The sequence below is a fragment of the Galendromus occidentalis genome, unplaced genomic scaffold (assembly GCF_000255335.2).
Source record: "Galendromus occidentalis unplaced genomic scaffold, Mocc_1.1 scf7180000077488, whole genome shotgun sequence".
NCBI classification, from domain to species: domain Eukaryota; kingdom Metazoa; phylum Arthropoda; class Arachnida; order Mesostigmata; family Phytoseiidae; genus Galendromus; species Galendromus occidentalis.
This window is the reverse complement of record NW_003805476.1, coordinates 1516461-1532844: the sequence shown is the minus strand read 5'-3', so window position 1 is coordinate 1532844 and position 16384 is coordinate 1516461. Positions and strand designations below refer to the sequence as shown.

Below are 16384 nucleotides of genomic sequence, written 5' to 3'. Positions count from 1 at the left end.
CGCCGCGCTACTCAGATTCGATAATACGGGAGATATTCCAGGCAGTGTATTGAGCGCCTTTCTTCGCAACCAAGGATCTCCTAATCTCTCAAGAACACGGATACCTATCAGACTGTGGCAACAGACTTCACATCCGCTCCTTGGTTCTGTTCTCCTGATTTGTTCTTGTTGGCGCTCCGCGTTTCGCGGCTGTCAATGAGAGAGGATCAAGCACCGGGAATGTCTTCTTACGACTTGGGAGCGGGATTTTGAGCCGAGAGACTCTAAGGTAGAGTGAACATTCCAGAATCGGGCTATCATCTGCGGAATCCCGCAGTTTCTGACAAATCATACCTCTCACTCTGAAATCATGGATTATTGAGAGTGTGCCTCCTTTGTCTTCGTGCTGAGACATCGACACTTGTTGCCCGACCTGAGTGCGTTCTTCAGGGGGGATATGAAAGGTCCACGAAGGGAGGATTGACTCCAATTCTCGAATGAGGCAGAGCTTTGACTTGGGAGCGATTTTTACCCGCATGGATTTGATCTCCGAAATCGAAACTCCACTTGATTCCCATTTTCCACAGTACGCGCCAATTTCAACCCGTTTGTCTCGAAGATACAAGTCAGCGCGCATCGCCTCTTCTTGAAATGTCCTTCAAATGTCATATGCGACTGTACTCCACGCTCAAACGGTTAGTCCAACCATAGGTCGAGACCTCGCCGGCTCTGACGCTCTGACCCACCGCACCCAGGAATCACGAGTCAGCGGCAGATTCGAGACTTCTGCGGAGGGGGGTGCGCACGGATCTCGGAGCTTGATGTGGCAGCCCGAAAGAGAGGGCAAGAGACATCGACTCCCCCATCGATTCACACCTACCAACAATACGTTCAGTCGAACACTATCTTCTTTCTCGTCTTCGTTATCTCTTAGGGTTCCTTCTCATCAGGTATCCGAAGTTCGTGAGGATCGTCGAGGTTGGGCCGAGAGATGGCCTCCAAAACGAGAAGCAAATCGTGCCCACAGATGTGAAAATCCAGTTCGTGAACTTGTTGTCCAAAACAGGCCTGAAGTGCATCGAGACGACCGCTTTCGTTTCGCCGAAATGGGTTCCCCAGATGAGCGATAGTAGCGAAGTCTTCAAGGTGATCTCCACGACCTGAGCGAAAATTTCAAGATGAGCATGGGGCACAGCTCGGCTCTGTTCACCCTCTGCGTTGGATTGCTCGGGCGGCTGCGACTTCAGCAGCGATGAAAATGCGGGACAGAGACCGAATTTGCGAACTGCTGCTTTCAGGGGATCGATAAAATCGACGGAGTCAGTTATCCTGTTCTTGTGCCGAATGTTCAGGGCTTGCAATCATCCCTGCAGGTAGGCCTTCCACGGCTGAATATTCCAACGGCTCTCGCCACTTGGACTCAGAGCAGGCCTCCTCGAAACGAAAAGATTTTTTTCCGCAGGCTGGCGTGAGGGAGATCGCAGCTTTCGGGGCTGCATCAGAAGCCTTCTCGAAGAAAAATATAAATTGTTCGATTGCCGAATCTTTGAAGAGGATCGAGACCGTGATCGAAGAAGCAAAGAAACACGACCTCCGAGTGAGTTAAATACAAAGGAAAAAAACTGTAATTCTTTCCAAGATGTGTCATTGCACCATTTTCTCATCCGGAATACCATGGAAGTTCCCTTCTCGAAATCAGCCTTGTCTAGACGCTCCTCCTCCTTGAGAAGAAGTCGGCATGCCCGCATCGCAGATGGGAGCAAAACCTGTGATCTCCACCGAATACCATTCGGGAATAATATCTCAATTTTTGAAGATACGGGGATACGTGAGCTGTGTCGTTGGCTGCCCTTACGAGGGAGCGATCGATCCGAAAAAAGTCGCGGGCGTGGCGAAAGTTCTTTACGATATGGGCTGTTACGAAATTTCTCTGGGAGACACTATCGGCGTCGGCACGCCTGGTTCCACGTCTCGGATGCTGGAGGAAGTACTTAAGGTGAGTCCGAGGCCTCGCTCCTAGCCTCTGAGCTCTAAACGAAAAGGGGAATGAGGAAATGCCCCTCACGATATTCTGTCGATCGTCAGGTCCTTCCCCCGGCGGTACTCGCACTCCACTGCCACGATACGTATGGTCAAGCTCTCGCGAATATTCTGACGGGTTTGGAATACGATATATCGACGCTCGACGCCTCTGTCAGTGGTGAGTTCTATGTTCCCATGTGTATCTCCGTTTGGATTCCGCTGCACGGACGCGAGTCGACCAACCAGATTCTAAGCGAGATGATCGACTTCCAGGTTTGGGAGGCTGCCCATATGCTGCTGGAGCTTCTGGGAATGTTGCGACGGAAGATGTCGTCTACATGTTGGATGGCTTAGGGGTCTCGACCGGGGTCGATCTGATCAAGCTGATTAAAGCTGGTCGGTTCATCTGCTCAAAAATCAATCGGGTCAATGGCAGCAAAGTCAATCGTGCGCTGGAAAAGCCGGAGTGCCAAGAATGATCGACTACCTAGTCTGAATACGTAGGCGAATATGACCGTCTTTCCCAGAGTGTTGTGATTTCGCAACTCATCGAAGTAATAAATGCGATATCCGAATAGAAATTGAAGTGCGGCTGTCTCGGGTAGGGTCGGTAGCTTCCGGACGCTGTGGAAGTGGAACCCCCACATTCCGTCAGAATTTTCCAATCCATCCGACCAGGTGGCACCATTGAGTAGCATCTCAGCCTCTCCAATCCGGAGAGAAACTCCTCTTCACGCTCGAGAAAAGGCTCCCGGAGGATTTCCATTGTCTCTGGGATAGGACACGGACGGCTTCCGTGGGCCTATTCATTCAAATTGCGCGCTTCGGCGGAGCGGGTTCCGAGAGCGTGAGAATGTAAATAATGGCGATGATGATCTTCATCGATACACACGTGGTTGCCGTGTTTTGGTTTCGCGCGAGAAGAGTAGGAGAGCTCAAACTCTGAGGTGGAGGAATTGGGTCCTCAATGATTCAGAAAGAATTTGAATCATGACCGTGGCAACGTCCAACGACATCTTCCGAGGCCATAGGGCGCTCGGCCTCGTGTGCAACTCAATCCCGTTCGTCCTGAAATTCCAACAGCAGAGGAAAGAATATCTGATATTCACAGCTGTCGGTCGGCACTTCCATGCCTACGGGGTGAGTAAGAACTCTGGGATGTTCGGAGTCTATCATCTGCTTTCTGACATGAGAATTCGGGATCAGAGAACTTCCGAGTTCCACCCCTCCCTCAATCGGTCCATCGCAGTCAGAGCGACCAAGATCGATCACTTCACTCCATCTCGTTTTGAAGTTTCTCGCGGAACTCTGACTGAGTCCCATCAAATCAGAAATCAATTTTTATTCTCTAGGGGACTAGACTGAATCTGCTCTCCATCTCACCTCTTCACGACGATGAAATCTCTGCACTCGCTTGTGACTCGAGACGGGTGTATTCCGCTGCTGGCGGGAAAATTTTCTCATGGAAGAAGGGTGTTGAGGTACGTCTGAGCTGATTTCCCGTGCGGCGTTCGTACAACCATGAGTGGAACATCGGACATAGATCCCGCTTCCCTGAAGGAATTGGGCGGACGAGACGATATGATGTCGACGAGGAAAGCATTGAAATATCTTGACTTCGATTATATGAATGACAGAAATTGATCGATTTTCGGACAGCTCAAACAATCATATATTGGCCAACACGAAACCCGAATCAAATTCCTTCTGCCGTTTGGAGATCATCTGCTTTCTGCTGATGAGTCAGGGAAGGTCGTCGTGTGGAACAAAGAAGATTCAGAGGTATCACCGGAAGGAGTTTCGGAAAATCTCCATTGATTCAGACTGTCCCCCGAGTTTTTATCTCCTCTCAGCTACAGTCCTTGAAGATTCTCAAGTTTCGCCCCTCTCGCCCAGGTGTACACAACGCTCGAACTCGACTCGATCGGAGGAATCTCTGTCATGATGCACCCCAACACTTACGTGAATAAAATCCTCTTCGCCTCGAACCAGGGATTGATGCAACTTTGGAATATTGCCTCCAACAAACTCGTATATGAATTTAAGAAATTCAAAGGTGTGTACTCGTGGATCTAGGAATCGATCGACGGCTGATTTGTCGGAGCTCAGATCAGATTCCGGTCGAATGCAGGCAAGCCCCCGTGAAAGGATCTAATTCATCTTTTCGTTCTGGTGTGTATCAGGAGAGCAGATCACAGCATTGGAACAGTCCCCCGCCGTGGACGTTGCGGGGATCGGGTTCGCGAGCGGAAAAATTATCCTCCACAATTTGAAGTTGGACGAAACGATCCTCGACTTCGTGCAGGATTGGGGTCCTGTGACCGCTGTCTCCTTCAGGTTAGATCCGATTTCTGACGTCCTCTGAGCGACGAAGATTCTGTAATGCATCACCCTGTAGTCACGGGTGATTATTCCAGGAGCCACGGCCCTGCTCACATGGCGACGGCGAGCCCTTCGGGACACATGGCGATCTGGGATCTCGAAGAACAGAAGCTTCACTCGCAGCTGTTCGAAGCTCATCAGAACAAGATCACCCGTCTGCAGTATTTGAACAATGAGCCGCTCCTCATCTCTTCCGGCTCCGATAACGCGTTGAGAATGTGGATTTTCGACATGGCGGATGGCGGCGGCCGGATGCTCAAAGTCCGGGAGGTGAGATATAAATTCACCTCGATCCACTTTCCTAGGAGTCAGAATCTGATTCGAGAGAGCTGGCTTGCGTGGTGTCACGGCCGTTGTTTTTCGTTCAGGGACACGCTCATCCGCCGCGACGAGTACGCTTCTACGACATACACGGAAAACAAATACTCTCCGGAGGAGGCGATTCGACCTTGAAATCGTTCTCTACAGTCCACGACGCCTACAATAGAAATTTCGGCTGCGCCACCTACAGCAAGAAGTCTCTGAAAAGGGCGAAGACGACGGAATCGAAAGAAGTAAGGAAGACGGTCCCGCAGTTTTCTCCACATCGGTAGTCCCCAGAACGATTCCCGTAAAACAATTCTTCTTGTTTTCCGTCTAGCTCCTGAGATTCCCTCCCGTCATCGATATCGCATCGGAGGTGACACGTGAAAAACAATGGGATTCCGTCGTGACTGTTCATCAGGATATGCGACTCGTACAAACGTGGTCTGCCGACAAGGGATCACTCGGAAAGCATAAGCTAATTCATGAGAGGTGGGCCAGATCAAGACTCGTGTGACCGCACCGCGTAACCTCATCCGTTGCATATTCATTTCGACTTTCCGTATACTGACACTTGCAACTATCCGCAGATTTTTTAAAGATAATCGATATCACAAGGCCATAGCTTCGTGTGCAGCGGTATCGTCGTGCGGGAACTTCGCGATCATAGGATACAGCTCTGGCCACCTGGATCGTTTCAATTTGCAGAGCGGACAGCACAGAGAGAGCTACGGGCCGGATGGTTTGGCTCATCGAGGACAGGTAGAGTCTCGGGATCTCCGGAACTGATCGCATTCGGCATAATTCTTGAGGAGTTAACAATCAGGGATAACGTCATCGGTAGCATCATCCAGAATACTTTTCCCCATAGATTCGTTTCGTCGGGTCGGACTGCCTCAATCAATTTGTGATATCAGCTGGGGCGGACGGCCTGGTGAACTTCTGGAGTTTCAAAAAGCACACATCGAAGCCCATCTCGAGTCTGACCTTGGATTCGTCCTGCTCCATGGGCCATCTACACAGGTGAGCAGATTGAATCGAGCCATCGCTGCGCGAACGATAGAGAGACGAAGGTTTCGCGAATCTGACAGTCTTCTGTTTGCAGGGAGAGCGGGATGCTGGCGCTGGGATTAGACGATTTTTCTGTGGTCATAGTCGACCTCTCTGTGCGTCGAGTCGTTAGGAAGTTCACAACGGTCAAGGCGCCGATCTCGGACCTCGCCTTCAGTCCTGACGCCAGATGGCTTATCGGGTCCACCATGGATTCCGTCGTCAGAACATGGGATCTACCAACAGGTGAGGCGCGTCCAAATATTACACCCGTCTATGGTCACCCGGAAAATTCCCTTCCGGGACGAAAAAAATTGGTCCGGCGTATACGGTTTCATTTTTCTTCAGGACACCTGATCTCTGCGTTCCGGACCCCGTCTCCGGTCAGTTCCTTATGTTTCTCACCGACGGGTGACTTTCTGGCGACGGCATTGGCCGATAATGTGGGGATCTACCTTTGGGCGAACACAACGATATACGATGCGGTGAGCCTGACGCCCCTGAAAGCGGACTTCATCCCGAAACAGGAGGAGAAGCTGCCTTCATCGCGCATCGATAAGGGTCTGGAAGATGAAGAAGATGGGGTGAGTACCGTCAAGCGTTCCCCGGAATTGCTACGCTATACTCTATCCCTCGAAAGCGAGGGAGAGAGGGGGTATAGACTGACGTTTTTTCTCGAATCATTCGCCAACCATCCTCGAATCCACAGGAGCTCGCAGACGACGATGAAAACATTGAGGACGCAGCGGAGGAGCGAACGCTGTCTCAGAACAAAGAGAACTCCGACCTGGTGTTACTGAGCGACCTGCCCGTATCTCGGTGGTTGAATCTACTGAATATGGACGTCATCCGGATGAGGAACAAACCCCAAGAGGCGGTCAAGAAACCCGAAGCCGCGCCGTTCTTCTTGCCGACTGTACAGGGACTGGAGTTCAAGTTCCTGGTGGAAGAGGATGCAGACGGCGAGAAGTCGTCGAAAGTCGTGAAAACCTCCGCCTCCAGGAGTTATTCAGCATTCGCAAACTTTCTCTTACGGTGTTCAGAGACCAACAACTGTGAGTCATTTTCGACGGACCCCCTCCGTTTGAATAGGGGAGAACTCAGAGATTCTGAGATTATTGACTAGAGCTGGAGTAATTGAATGCGGTCCCTTTTTCAGATGCTCCTGTCATGGATAGACTGAAACAGCTCGGACCGTCGGTCATCGAATTGGAGATCCGTTCTCTGTCCGAAGAGAACGGAGGCTCGTTGGAGCTCATGGCTGCCTTCCTGGAGGCAATGGAAGCCGCTCTGCGTACGAAGAAAGACTACGAGTTGGTCAATTCCTACCTGGCCTTGTTTATGAAACTGCACACCCCTGTCGTCCTCGACAATGACGGTATGAATCACCATCCATAGCTATCGAGTCCTCCGCGTGATGCCGATGCGGCTCCGGAGAATGCGAGTCCGACGTGAATCGGACTATGCGGGGCTATCGGCTGAATATTGAATCAAATATTTACATCCATAATTGAGCTTAGGCGGCGAAGTTCCATTCTCGATTTTATTTTTCGTTCATCAGGGCATTCTCTTCGCATGCTCCTCACGGAAAAACACTATCCTTTCATTCCAGATATTTGCGAGCGGCTCCAACTGGTGATGGAGGCTCAGAACGACTCCTACGAAGGTTTGAAGAAGCTTTTCTCTCAAAGTTTGTGCGTTGTCAACTACTTGAGGAGCGCTGTTCTATGAGGATGATTCGATGATATTGACTGTACATTAAGCTTCCAATAAAGATTAGCGCGCGAATCACACCGTGCATGGAATTTGCGATACTCCCGCGACCATGGTATCTGTGGAATTGTCGAGGGAGGAGCAGGAATATCAGGTGGGTCGTCTCCGATCTGCTGATTTCCGAATTGAGTTCACCGATCGTGATTCCCAATGGTCATCTTGAGGCGCGGAGGGGAATGAGTGAAGTTCATCGAAGATCTTAAGAGTTCGATGATTCGGCCCCGAACGCGCCCCTTTCCCGAGAACATCCTCATAATTTCTTCCAGGAGCCGTCCTCGAGGACGTGAATAAGACTGATTGGTGTAAGAATGTCGATGAGTTTCGATTCCGGAAAGCTTGCCCGTCATTGGAGTGGCGAGGTCCAAGCAGAGATATCCCTGCCCAGATTCGAGAGAGAACTTCCGAGGAAGTACTCCCTCCAGCTCCTTTGTTTCACCTGATGGAGCGGGCTTCAGGTTCAGCTTTCCAGTTGCCCTTGCTGCTGCGCAGAATGCCTTCCCCTACAGCAGTCTCCACTAGTGGGAAGTTCTCGCAGCACTTTCGTCGTAAAAGTCCTTCGGAAATCCGCTGTTCGCTCTCGACCCCTGAGATGGAAGCTCATTCCCGGAGATTACTGAGGAATTCAACCCGGAGGTGAGGGACTTTTCTGACCAAAGAGGAGTCTCCGACGCCAAAGTTTCGACAATATTCTCGTTTATTATAAGAAAACCAATCCGAAAATGAAAGGCGCAGCCACTGCGCTCGGGGAATCTGCGCAAGATCGCGACAGGCAAGGACTGCAATCAGTCGTCAGTCGAGAGCTATCGACTCTTGTAGATACAGACGCCTTTGTTGGAACTTCCTCAGAATGATCCTTCCCGTGGGTCTATATCTACACGATGAACCTTAGGATGAACGATCCGAGGTATTATCATTTCAGATATTTGCTAAATTCTCGGTGAGCATCATTCAATTTTCGGTCGGCTCCGTGCTGAGGAGTGTTGAGCTCCCGTCCACGATGGCGGTTCGTATATCGGTCAGGTATTGATACGCAGCTATTGAAAAAACTCCGAAACCTAATAGTATCACGCCCTTCAGAGCACACTTGCGCCACGATGATTCCTCCAGTCTCCGAAAGGATTTGCGCATTCCGGAACTTCTGGCTTTGGTTTTCGACCGTCTGAGCGGCCTCGGCCTCGCTCGCGTTTTCAGCTTCTCGCGCAGCTCAGACCTATCGCGGGATCTTGGCTTTCCACTCGGCCTTGACGTGTCGCGCGATTTCGACTGCTCGCGAGGCAGGCAGTTAACACGCGGAGCTGACTCGACTGGCTTTTTGAGGATCTGCGGCAAGGGCTCGACGGACTCCAAATCTGTACATGTTGCACTTGATTCAATTACTTTCGCTCGCGCCGTGAGTGACGTCAAGGATGAGGTCTCGATGGTGGACTCCGATCCCAGGGGTGTGTGGTTTTCACTAAAGAAAATGGGTCATGATGAAAGAATCGCTATCACTAGCTAAACATCGCATGGAATTCAAGCGTGATCAATGCAGGCCCAAACGAGCGAAAATCGTCTCCCCTCATCGAAAATCGGGATATCGGGAAGAAGAGTCGAAGATGAGATATACTCACCAATCGATGTTGAGCCCAACGGTCCCGTCTCTGTCCGCGCTATCTTCATCATCGTCAGCTGAGACATTTATCTTGACCGAATTCGTTTTCCTCGATAACTTGCGCTTCGGCGATCCCATCGAGGCGAATGGAAACGCATCAGTGGTACATGCTGGGAATCTCGTTGTCCATGTCCTTGCGGCTGACCGAGTCGGGCAGAAATGCTATGAGAAAGATTCAGTCCGGAAATCTATGGTCACATTCACGGCATCCTCGTGCATCATAATCCTTGGGAAGCAGCGACGAGCCGCCCATGTGACGCAGCTTGTTCAGAATCGCACTGGCCTCCGTTTGAGGGGGAACTTCTTGTCCCGATTACGCGGAATCGATTATTCGTTGGAGATCGACTAAGCTCAAGAGTTTCTCTGAAACTATAGCCCTGAGATCCTCAGAGAGATTTAATATCACTTCCGTGAATGCTGCATGATGAGCTTGATTGATGAAGAATGATTGAGGTAAGGAAAGGGACGAAGACAGCCTCGGACTCTAGAACTTGCTGCTCGTCGAGTTTCGATTGGGAAAGTAAACAGCGCATCGAGGTCGAGTCCTGACCTAGACTTCTAGCCCTCTGGGATAACCACTCAGCGAGGGAGACTGTAGGCTGCATGGCCCCAACGCTCCAACAATTTGCTACGGCCGGGGTTTACCGAAACGATTCAGTCAACTGAGAGCCTCCCCTCTAGTGACCGTCCACGGACGTGTCGAAGTCATTTTTCTACTTCATCTTCGGCTTTCCTTGGTGTTGTTGTGCCAAGGCTTGCCTTGACCTCGATTCGGAAGTCCCTCGAGGGAACATTTACTCGAGATGCGACCCATGGCCGCACTCCTATTCCAAACGTCCGGTCCCTGCACGGCAGGCTCACTGTTGCAGCACCGGCTAGCCAATAGACGTCGACGCGGCTCGGTCGAAGGGCTATAACTGGCCACAGCCTCAGGAGTGGAGAAAGTATTTGGGAGAGCAAGCATACTTTTCCCACTTGTCTCTCCGCAAAAACCTTTCCCGCTAAAATACAATAGCTCCGGAGAATCCAACTCTCTGGCCTTGAACGTTCGGGCGGACTCTAAAATACAGAATCGGCTCGTTTTGTTGACAGCGTCCATCTCGTATCCGCGCTGTGCTCAGAGGAACTTTATCACAGTGCTCTGTTTATCTGATCGTTGCTGATTCCCGATCCCAACCCCTTATTCGACTACCCAGTGATGATGACGGTCGCGGTTCGGAGAACTTCGGAATTGAATGAGCAGGGCACACTGTCGGCCTCTGTTGAACTTCCGACACCAGAACGAAACTCCGAGCCTCGAGGCGTCATCGAGTTTGTTCCGCAAGCGAGCCTCTGCCCCGACCATTGGCGATCGACTCGTGCTCACTGAAGGGGGTTCGCAAATACATCCGGAAGAATATCGGCGACTCTCATTCGAGTGAGCGATCGCGGGGATGGCCGGACGAATAAGCGATGAGGACGCTCAATAGACCGATCGTGCGAGTCGGCGACACCTTGCAGCCTTGACCTAGCGACCGTCCGCATACGGAGGGCAGCTCCGGATATAGAGGCCGATAGCAATAAAGAATCTGCGCGCTCACTGTCGTGAGCTCAATGGCCGGGAACGATTTCATTACTTCTGAAAAAGGTCAGTTAGCCTAAAGGCGACCTATCGGAAGGATATCAATGCCAGCGAGCGTCGCGTCTGACGGCCGCACTCCTTTCCTTTCTTAATGAGCAGAAGTCGTCAGGAAAGGGTTTACGGGTTTCATTTTTTAGAGGTGCTCAAACTTTTTATTGCATATGGCTCCGGCCTCTTTCGCGGCCTTCCGATCCGCTTTCTGGAATTGAAGAAGAATTTATGCAGATTTATGTCGGATTCGCTTCGAATGATCGCATTGAAAGAAGGGATGCGAAGCGATTCTGTACTCACGTCCACCTCCCTCAGGAATTCGCCGAACTACAAAAATGGAATCGATAGAGTTAATTAGCACTCATGGATTAGCTCCGTCGATCATCCATATCCCGAGAAGTTCGAGATGGAATCCGCCGTGATACCGGGTTCCTGGATCCCAAATCCCATCCCATGGTCCCAGCCCGGGGGTTCTCATGGTCACGAATCCGAATTCAAGGTCTGCGTGCGAGGTTATCCGTTCTTCCCAGGGAAGACTTACCAGCATCGCGCCCTCGTTCTTGTTCGCTCTGCACACCAGAAGGAAAACGTCGGTTGGCGTCAGCCCCGGGACACCACAGATTCTTTTCCGAGCCCGTTCCGCTGCCTGCGAGATCATGATAGGTCCCATAAGCCACCCGTGTACGAGAAACTCTTATGTGTTGTCAGAGACTTTGCGTAAGCCTTCTTAAGACCGAACTCACTTTCGGAGGAAAACTCTCGAAGATACAATCTGCGAACGGCTGCGCGAACTCCGGGCCGTGAGCTGCAAAGGAGAACGGATCCAGAGGAGAGCATTGAAGAGGCGTCGCAGGTGGCTGATACGACCCCCTTCCCGGAAGGCTTCGACTTCTGACCCTACCCGGCGATTTTCATGAATAATCGAACGGATACTGTCTTGAAATACCCACCACATGTATTGAATGAAACGACCAAGTCATCAGCATCATCGGCACCGGTCACTCGACTCCCGATCATAAGCAGTCCGAGCACCCCGAACAAGCCGTATGACATGGCGGTCGCTGTTTTCCGAAAACTTCAAATGACCAATTGGACGCTATGGGAAATTTCAGCGAACTCCCTACTGTCATCGTTTAAATTAACTGAGTAAACTTTTCAAATCTCGTCTGACCTTTCTCGTTTTTCTATATCGAAAAACGGGGAGCAGCTCCGCGAGCTCGCAGATGAAAACACCGTGAGTTGTCAGCCTTCACTGGAAAGTCAAACATACAGGAGAACCTCGTTGAAGAGGACTTGGAGGGATCGGCCGAAATGGTCCAATTTAACCGGACTCCCATCCATGGGGAGATGGCCTCTCAAATCGGTGCGGAGCATAAAAATAGTCGGAAACGCCGCTGCAGCTTTTCTCACCGCGCGCATAATTATATTATAGATAGTCCTCCAGACGGATTGAGCGGTGCAGCCTCTCCAAGCGCTCTCGGCGCTGAGATAAGGTGGAATGATCTCGAAAACTTATCGATCGTCGTCGGACAAATTGATTTCATTCCGCTTTCGGTTTTCTTGAATGACTCTCTAAAACTTGGGGGCCTCTTCCACGATACCTGTATCTCTCCGATTCTTTATCACTCCGTCCATTCCGACAACGAACGTCTGCCAATGATCGGTCGCTTCAGTGAGCGATGACGTTTCTCAATAGATCGGCGAGCCGACGACGACACCCCGGAACCTTGACCTACCGACCGGCCGCCCACGGAAAATAGCTCCGGATATAGATGCCAATAGCGATAGTGAGTCCGCGCGCTCAATGTCCGCTCCTCAATAGAAAGAGCGATCCCATCGGTTCTGAACGGCGGTCGGTCTACCTCAATGTGTAAACACTCCAGTCAACCTTCGGCGCTTCGGTGAGCCGACCGAGGAAGAATAGGCGGAAGGTACTCGGGATCCCGGGCTCGCGTGTATGCTCGGCCCATCTGTTCTGTTCTACGTCAGATTACTGAAGATCTAACCCTTCAGTGTCTGTTGGGACGGGACGACTTTCACCTCATTCCATGGAGCAACGGCCCCAAAAAATTTTTTTCCCAGGTTTCCGGGCTCATAAGAATAATCGGAGAAGGGTCAGAAGTCATGAGAAAGTTCTCGCCCTTCGTGAAGTGAACTTCCTGATAGGATTAGAGACCTCATAATCCGCACTGAAAATAATGTCGCGCCGGAATGACTTGATTTCGCTGTATCGTCAACGACGCCGTTCGACCCTGAGGAATCGCGAGTCCATTCAGCGAGGCAGATCAGAGTCGCGGAAGGAGTTCCCGAGCCAAATCTCAGTTGATCTGTCGGCTGTCCAATGCTATTATGAGTTATGATTCTCCGCTTTGAGCCCGTTGTTGAGATACAAGATGCAACCCTGATCTTCCAGGGTCTTGGGATCTAGAGGCTGAGGGGATATTTCTCAACGCCATCGAATGATCTTTTTCCTTCTCGTGCAGTCTCTTCCGGTCGCTGGTTCGGATGGCATTCGCAAAAGGGAGACCGTCGAAGGGGCCAGCGACACATGCGCAATCGATACGGACTTTTTGCGAGGAGGCCTTAGATACATGGTGTTTCGCGGTGGACACGCAGGCAGAATAGAGAGTACGGACAAACTACTCTCCGACGTGTGCTATCACTGACAAGCATTGAGGGGATCGAGGAATGCATGTAATATGGCTCTCCCCTGGCGCGAGGTAAAAAGCTCGCTGTTACACCGCATCTTGCGCAGGAGTCCCCGTCGCCTATTCTCAGAAACATGTGCGTGTAACTCTGTGCAATGCTCCGATTCGTTCTGACGAATTACGCGCCTGCGACTTCCGCGCTCTCTCGCAAGAGGCTGCGACGCTTTCGGGATCTGGTGAGTTTCATGGTAGATTTCTCACCGATTCCGGCTGGAAATCAGCGGAGCCAAGCGGAGGACAGACTCCCGCCGAGGATCGGTCAATAAATCTGTCTAATCGTGCTCTTGTCTTCCAGGTTGCTGTTGTTATCATCGTCTCTGCTGTCCTTGACACGAGCATGGTTTGGATCAGTGCTCGTCCTTGGCACGTTTTCGGCATTTTGTACGAAGATCGGTCTCAGTCTCAGACACGTCAAGGGTATTGATGTCCAGCCAAGGACAGCGAGGCAACATCTTGCACAGAGGGCTAATCATCAAACATCACAGGCGTCCTCCTCATCATTCGGCCAGCTTGACGATGACCTCAATGCAGCATTGGGACGAGTCGATCGCACTGGGAGCTCCACTTCTACCTCGTCTGCAGTTGTCCGGTCGGTGGAAAAAAGTCGAATGGAGTAGTCTAAGTGTCGTCCGAAAAAAACGCCAGCGTTCAGCGCTGTGAACGGAACCTGTTCCTATCGCAGCTTTCCGAATCGGTTCCTCTCGATCGCGTTTGAGTCAGAGACCATGAGCAGCATAGGACCTCAGACTGCCAAGAGTCCCGTCCTGGGAAGGAAATTTGCCTTTTGTCGGATGCTGAGCATAGCCATCTGTTGTGGTATAGGCGTAGGTATTGGAACAGAAGGAAGACACCGTCGAGTTGACCTGGTTAATACTCAGTTCGTACTTGGCTCGTGCTTGTTTATTCTGGAATCGGTGGCTCCTTTCATAGTTCTCTAGAGCAAGGGCCACTTTCAACCTTTCCATCTCGTTATCCGCCATGCTGACCCAGAATCGTTGTAATCTGATTAGCAGTTTTCCAGTCTACGCGTTAGGCTGGGAAGCCGACCGCGACATCTCCCTTTCTTTAGAGAACAATTCGTTTGGTCGAACTTTAAGGACTCGTATCGCGGGGCACTAGTATGCGTGACATCGAAGAAGGAAGGGTGTTTCCGAATTCTTTTGGTTCGTTTGGTCTCGGTGTTTCCTTCTTCGTAGTCCATTTTATCTACTCTGAAGGAGACCATTTGCTGGTGCTGGAAGATCGACGTCTCGAGAACGTTTTCGTCCGGTGTTGTCGGTTCCTCTTTGTTGTCGTCGCTCTTGTTTCCTGCATCCTCTGGGGTAGGATTGTCTGGATCACGATCTCCTGGGATGGGCTGAATTCCGCTGGCTGGATCTTCTTCAGATGATGATGCTTCGAATAAGTTCTTTCGAAGTTCACCTTTCTTCTTTTGAAGATCGTGCTGAATGAGTCCGCGTTGAACTTCTTGGGACTTGTCTTGTAAGTCTAGAGACTCTTGTGAGAACGTTTGGTTGATGTTAACATTCACGGCTGCTTCGGCTAGCTCGGCTACTAGAGATTGGGTATTCACTACCTCACATTGCTCCAGTATCTCAGTTATGTCATTTTTTGCGGCAGGTTTTCTTCAGCGAGGGAGAGAGATTGCATTAGGATTGACATCTCTTCGGGATCAGTGTCTTCTTGAGAGATCCTATATCTCAGTTCCTCTGTCCTGGTGTTATGTCCCATGATCGTAACGAGGGCGTTGGTTTTATCTACCAAGTCTTTTAATTCAACATCGTCGCTGTTAGCGATTTCTTTCTCTAACTCCTGAATACTCATCATGAGTTCATCTTTATCTTGTTGAGTAACATTCACACTATGTTTCTTCTCCACTGTTCTAAGTTTCTTCATCAGTGTTTCAATTTTTGGAATAAATTGTGGTGTCCGTTTAGGTGTTTGGAGTGTATCATAGTGTGTTTTGATGGGTGTTTTTGGACCTACTGGGTCTCTCTTCCCTTTGATGGAAAAAGAACGTTGCTCACTTGGCAGAGGCAGAACGCGTATACCACAACAGTTGGCGACGAAGAAACCTCCGAACTCACTTCAAGATGAGTTTCTCACCAGAACAAGTGCAGGAGCTTATCGGGCAAGCGGTAGCCCGAGCCCTCAAAGCGGCGAAATCAACATCCACCTCAGCGCATTCGGTGATGGAACATCTGAACACCAGGATCCCGAAATTTTCGAACAATGAAGATACTGGACACACATTCGAGAAATGGTTGTGCGATACAGTTCGATCCTCGAAACTAAAGGAGCCGTGCTTCCGGAGATAGACAGAATACGTCTGGTAGTATTCAAGCTGAACACCAACGAAGATGATCACTTCGTTAACTTCATTCGTCCAAAAAAAGTCGAAGATTTGAAACCAAAAGGAACGATCGAAATATTGAAGAAAATATTCTCGACGCAAATCACTTTGTTCAAGCGAAGAATGCGTTCACTGAACATAAAAAGGGACGGACGCAACTTGAAAGAGCTTACCTAAAGCGCTATCAATGAAGCCGCTGAATGAAGCCGAATGGGGTGATTTAACCCTAGACGAGATGAAACAATACATCTTGATGCTTTCCCTGCAAAGTCATGACGACCCCGACACACGCACGAGAGCCGCTCGACTCCTCGAGCAGGATCGAAACTTGAGTTTTTCGCAGATCATGGATGATCTGGATCACTTCGAATCTATCAAAAGGGATCTCTGCGTTCGAATAGAAGAAACATCAACGGAGTAGAAGGTCGAACGTCGAAAACAACGGGACGCCCCCAACAAAGAACAAGTACTAATAAAATCATTGTTGGTCCTACATACATATGCTATCGTTGCAACAAGCCAAAGCATCATTCAAATGACTGCAAGTATAA

At 50.4% G+C, this 16384-nt stretch overlaps 2 protein-coding genes across 2 annotated transcripts; both read left to right on the top strand.

The window, feature by feature from the left end:
• Positions 1–41: 41 nt before the first annotated feature.
• Hmgcl (hydroxymethylglutaryl-CoA lyase) lies at positions 42–2480 on the top strand. The gene is made up of 8 exons (XM_003746198.1): positions 42–268; positions 567–674; positions 930–1125; positions 1278–1352; positions 1442–1576; positions 1796–1975; positions 2065–2179; positions 2275–2480. Exons 2-8 carry the CDS (start codon positions 631–633, stop codon positions 2478–2480), a joined length of 951 nt encoding a protein of 316 aa, XP_003746246.1. The 5' UTR covers positions 42–268; positions 567–630.
• A 460-nt stretch (positions 2481–2940) lies between these two features.
• On the top strand, positions 2941–7520 carry LOC100908138 (WD repeat-containing protein 36). The gene is made up of 15 exons (XM_029112253.1): positions 2941–3141; positions 3354–3482; positions 3661–3783; positions 3898–4057; positions 4185–4338; positions 4419–4653; positions 4752–4937; positions 5024–5178; positions 5277–5448; positions 5558–5709; positions 5792–5982; positions 6085–6324; positions 6456–6791; positions 6896–7114; positions 7349–7520. Exons 1-15 carry the CDS (start codon positions 2992–2994, stop codon positions 7465–7467), a joined length of 2721 nt encoding a protein of 906 aa, XP_028968086.1. The 5' UTR covers positions 2941–2991; the 3' UTR covers positions 7468–7520.
• The last annotated feature ends 8864 nt before the right edge of the window (positions 7521–16384 follow it).

What these genes read in the sequence shown, in the direction of transcription:
- Hmgcl (XM_003746198.1), top strand. Translation starts at nt 631, where the DNA reads ATGTCCTTCAAATGTCATATGCGACTGTACTCCACGCTCAAACG. An exon ending in TGCTGGAGGAAGTACTTAAG is followed by an intron (nt 1,976 to 2,064) that starts GTGAGTCCGAGG and finishes GTCGATCGTCAG; the next exon opens with GTCCTTCCCCCGGCGGTACT. An exon ending in GCTCGACGCCTCTGTCAGTG is followed by an intron (nt 2,180 to 2,274) that starts GTGAGTTCTATG and finishes ATCGACTTCCAG; the next exon opens with GTTTGGGAGGCTGCCCATAT.
- LOC100908138 (XM_029112253.1), top strand. Translation starts at nt 2,992, where the DNA reads ATGACCGTGGCAACGTCCAACGACATCTTCCGAGGCCATAGGGCGCTC. An exon ending in AGACGACGGAATCGAAAGAA is followed by an intron (nt 4,938 to 5,023) that starts GTAAGGAAGACG and finishes TTTTCCGTCTAG; the next exon opens with CTCCTGAGATTCCCTCCCGT. An exon ending in AGATGAAGAAGATGGGGTGA is followed by an intron (nt 6,325 to 6,455) that starts GTACCGTCAAGC and finishes AGGAGCTCGCAG; the next exon opens with ACGACGATGAAAACATTGAG.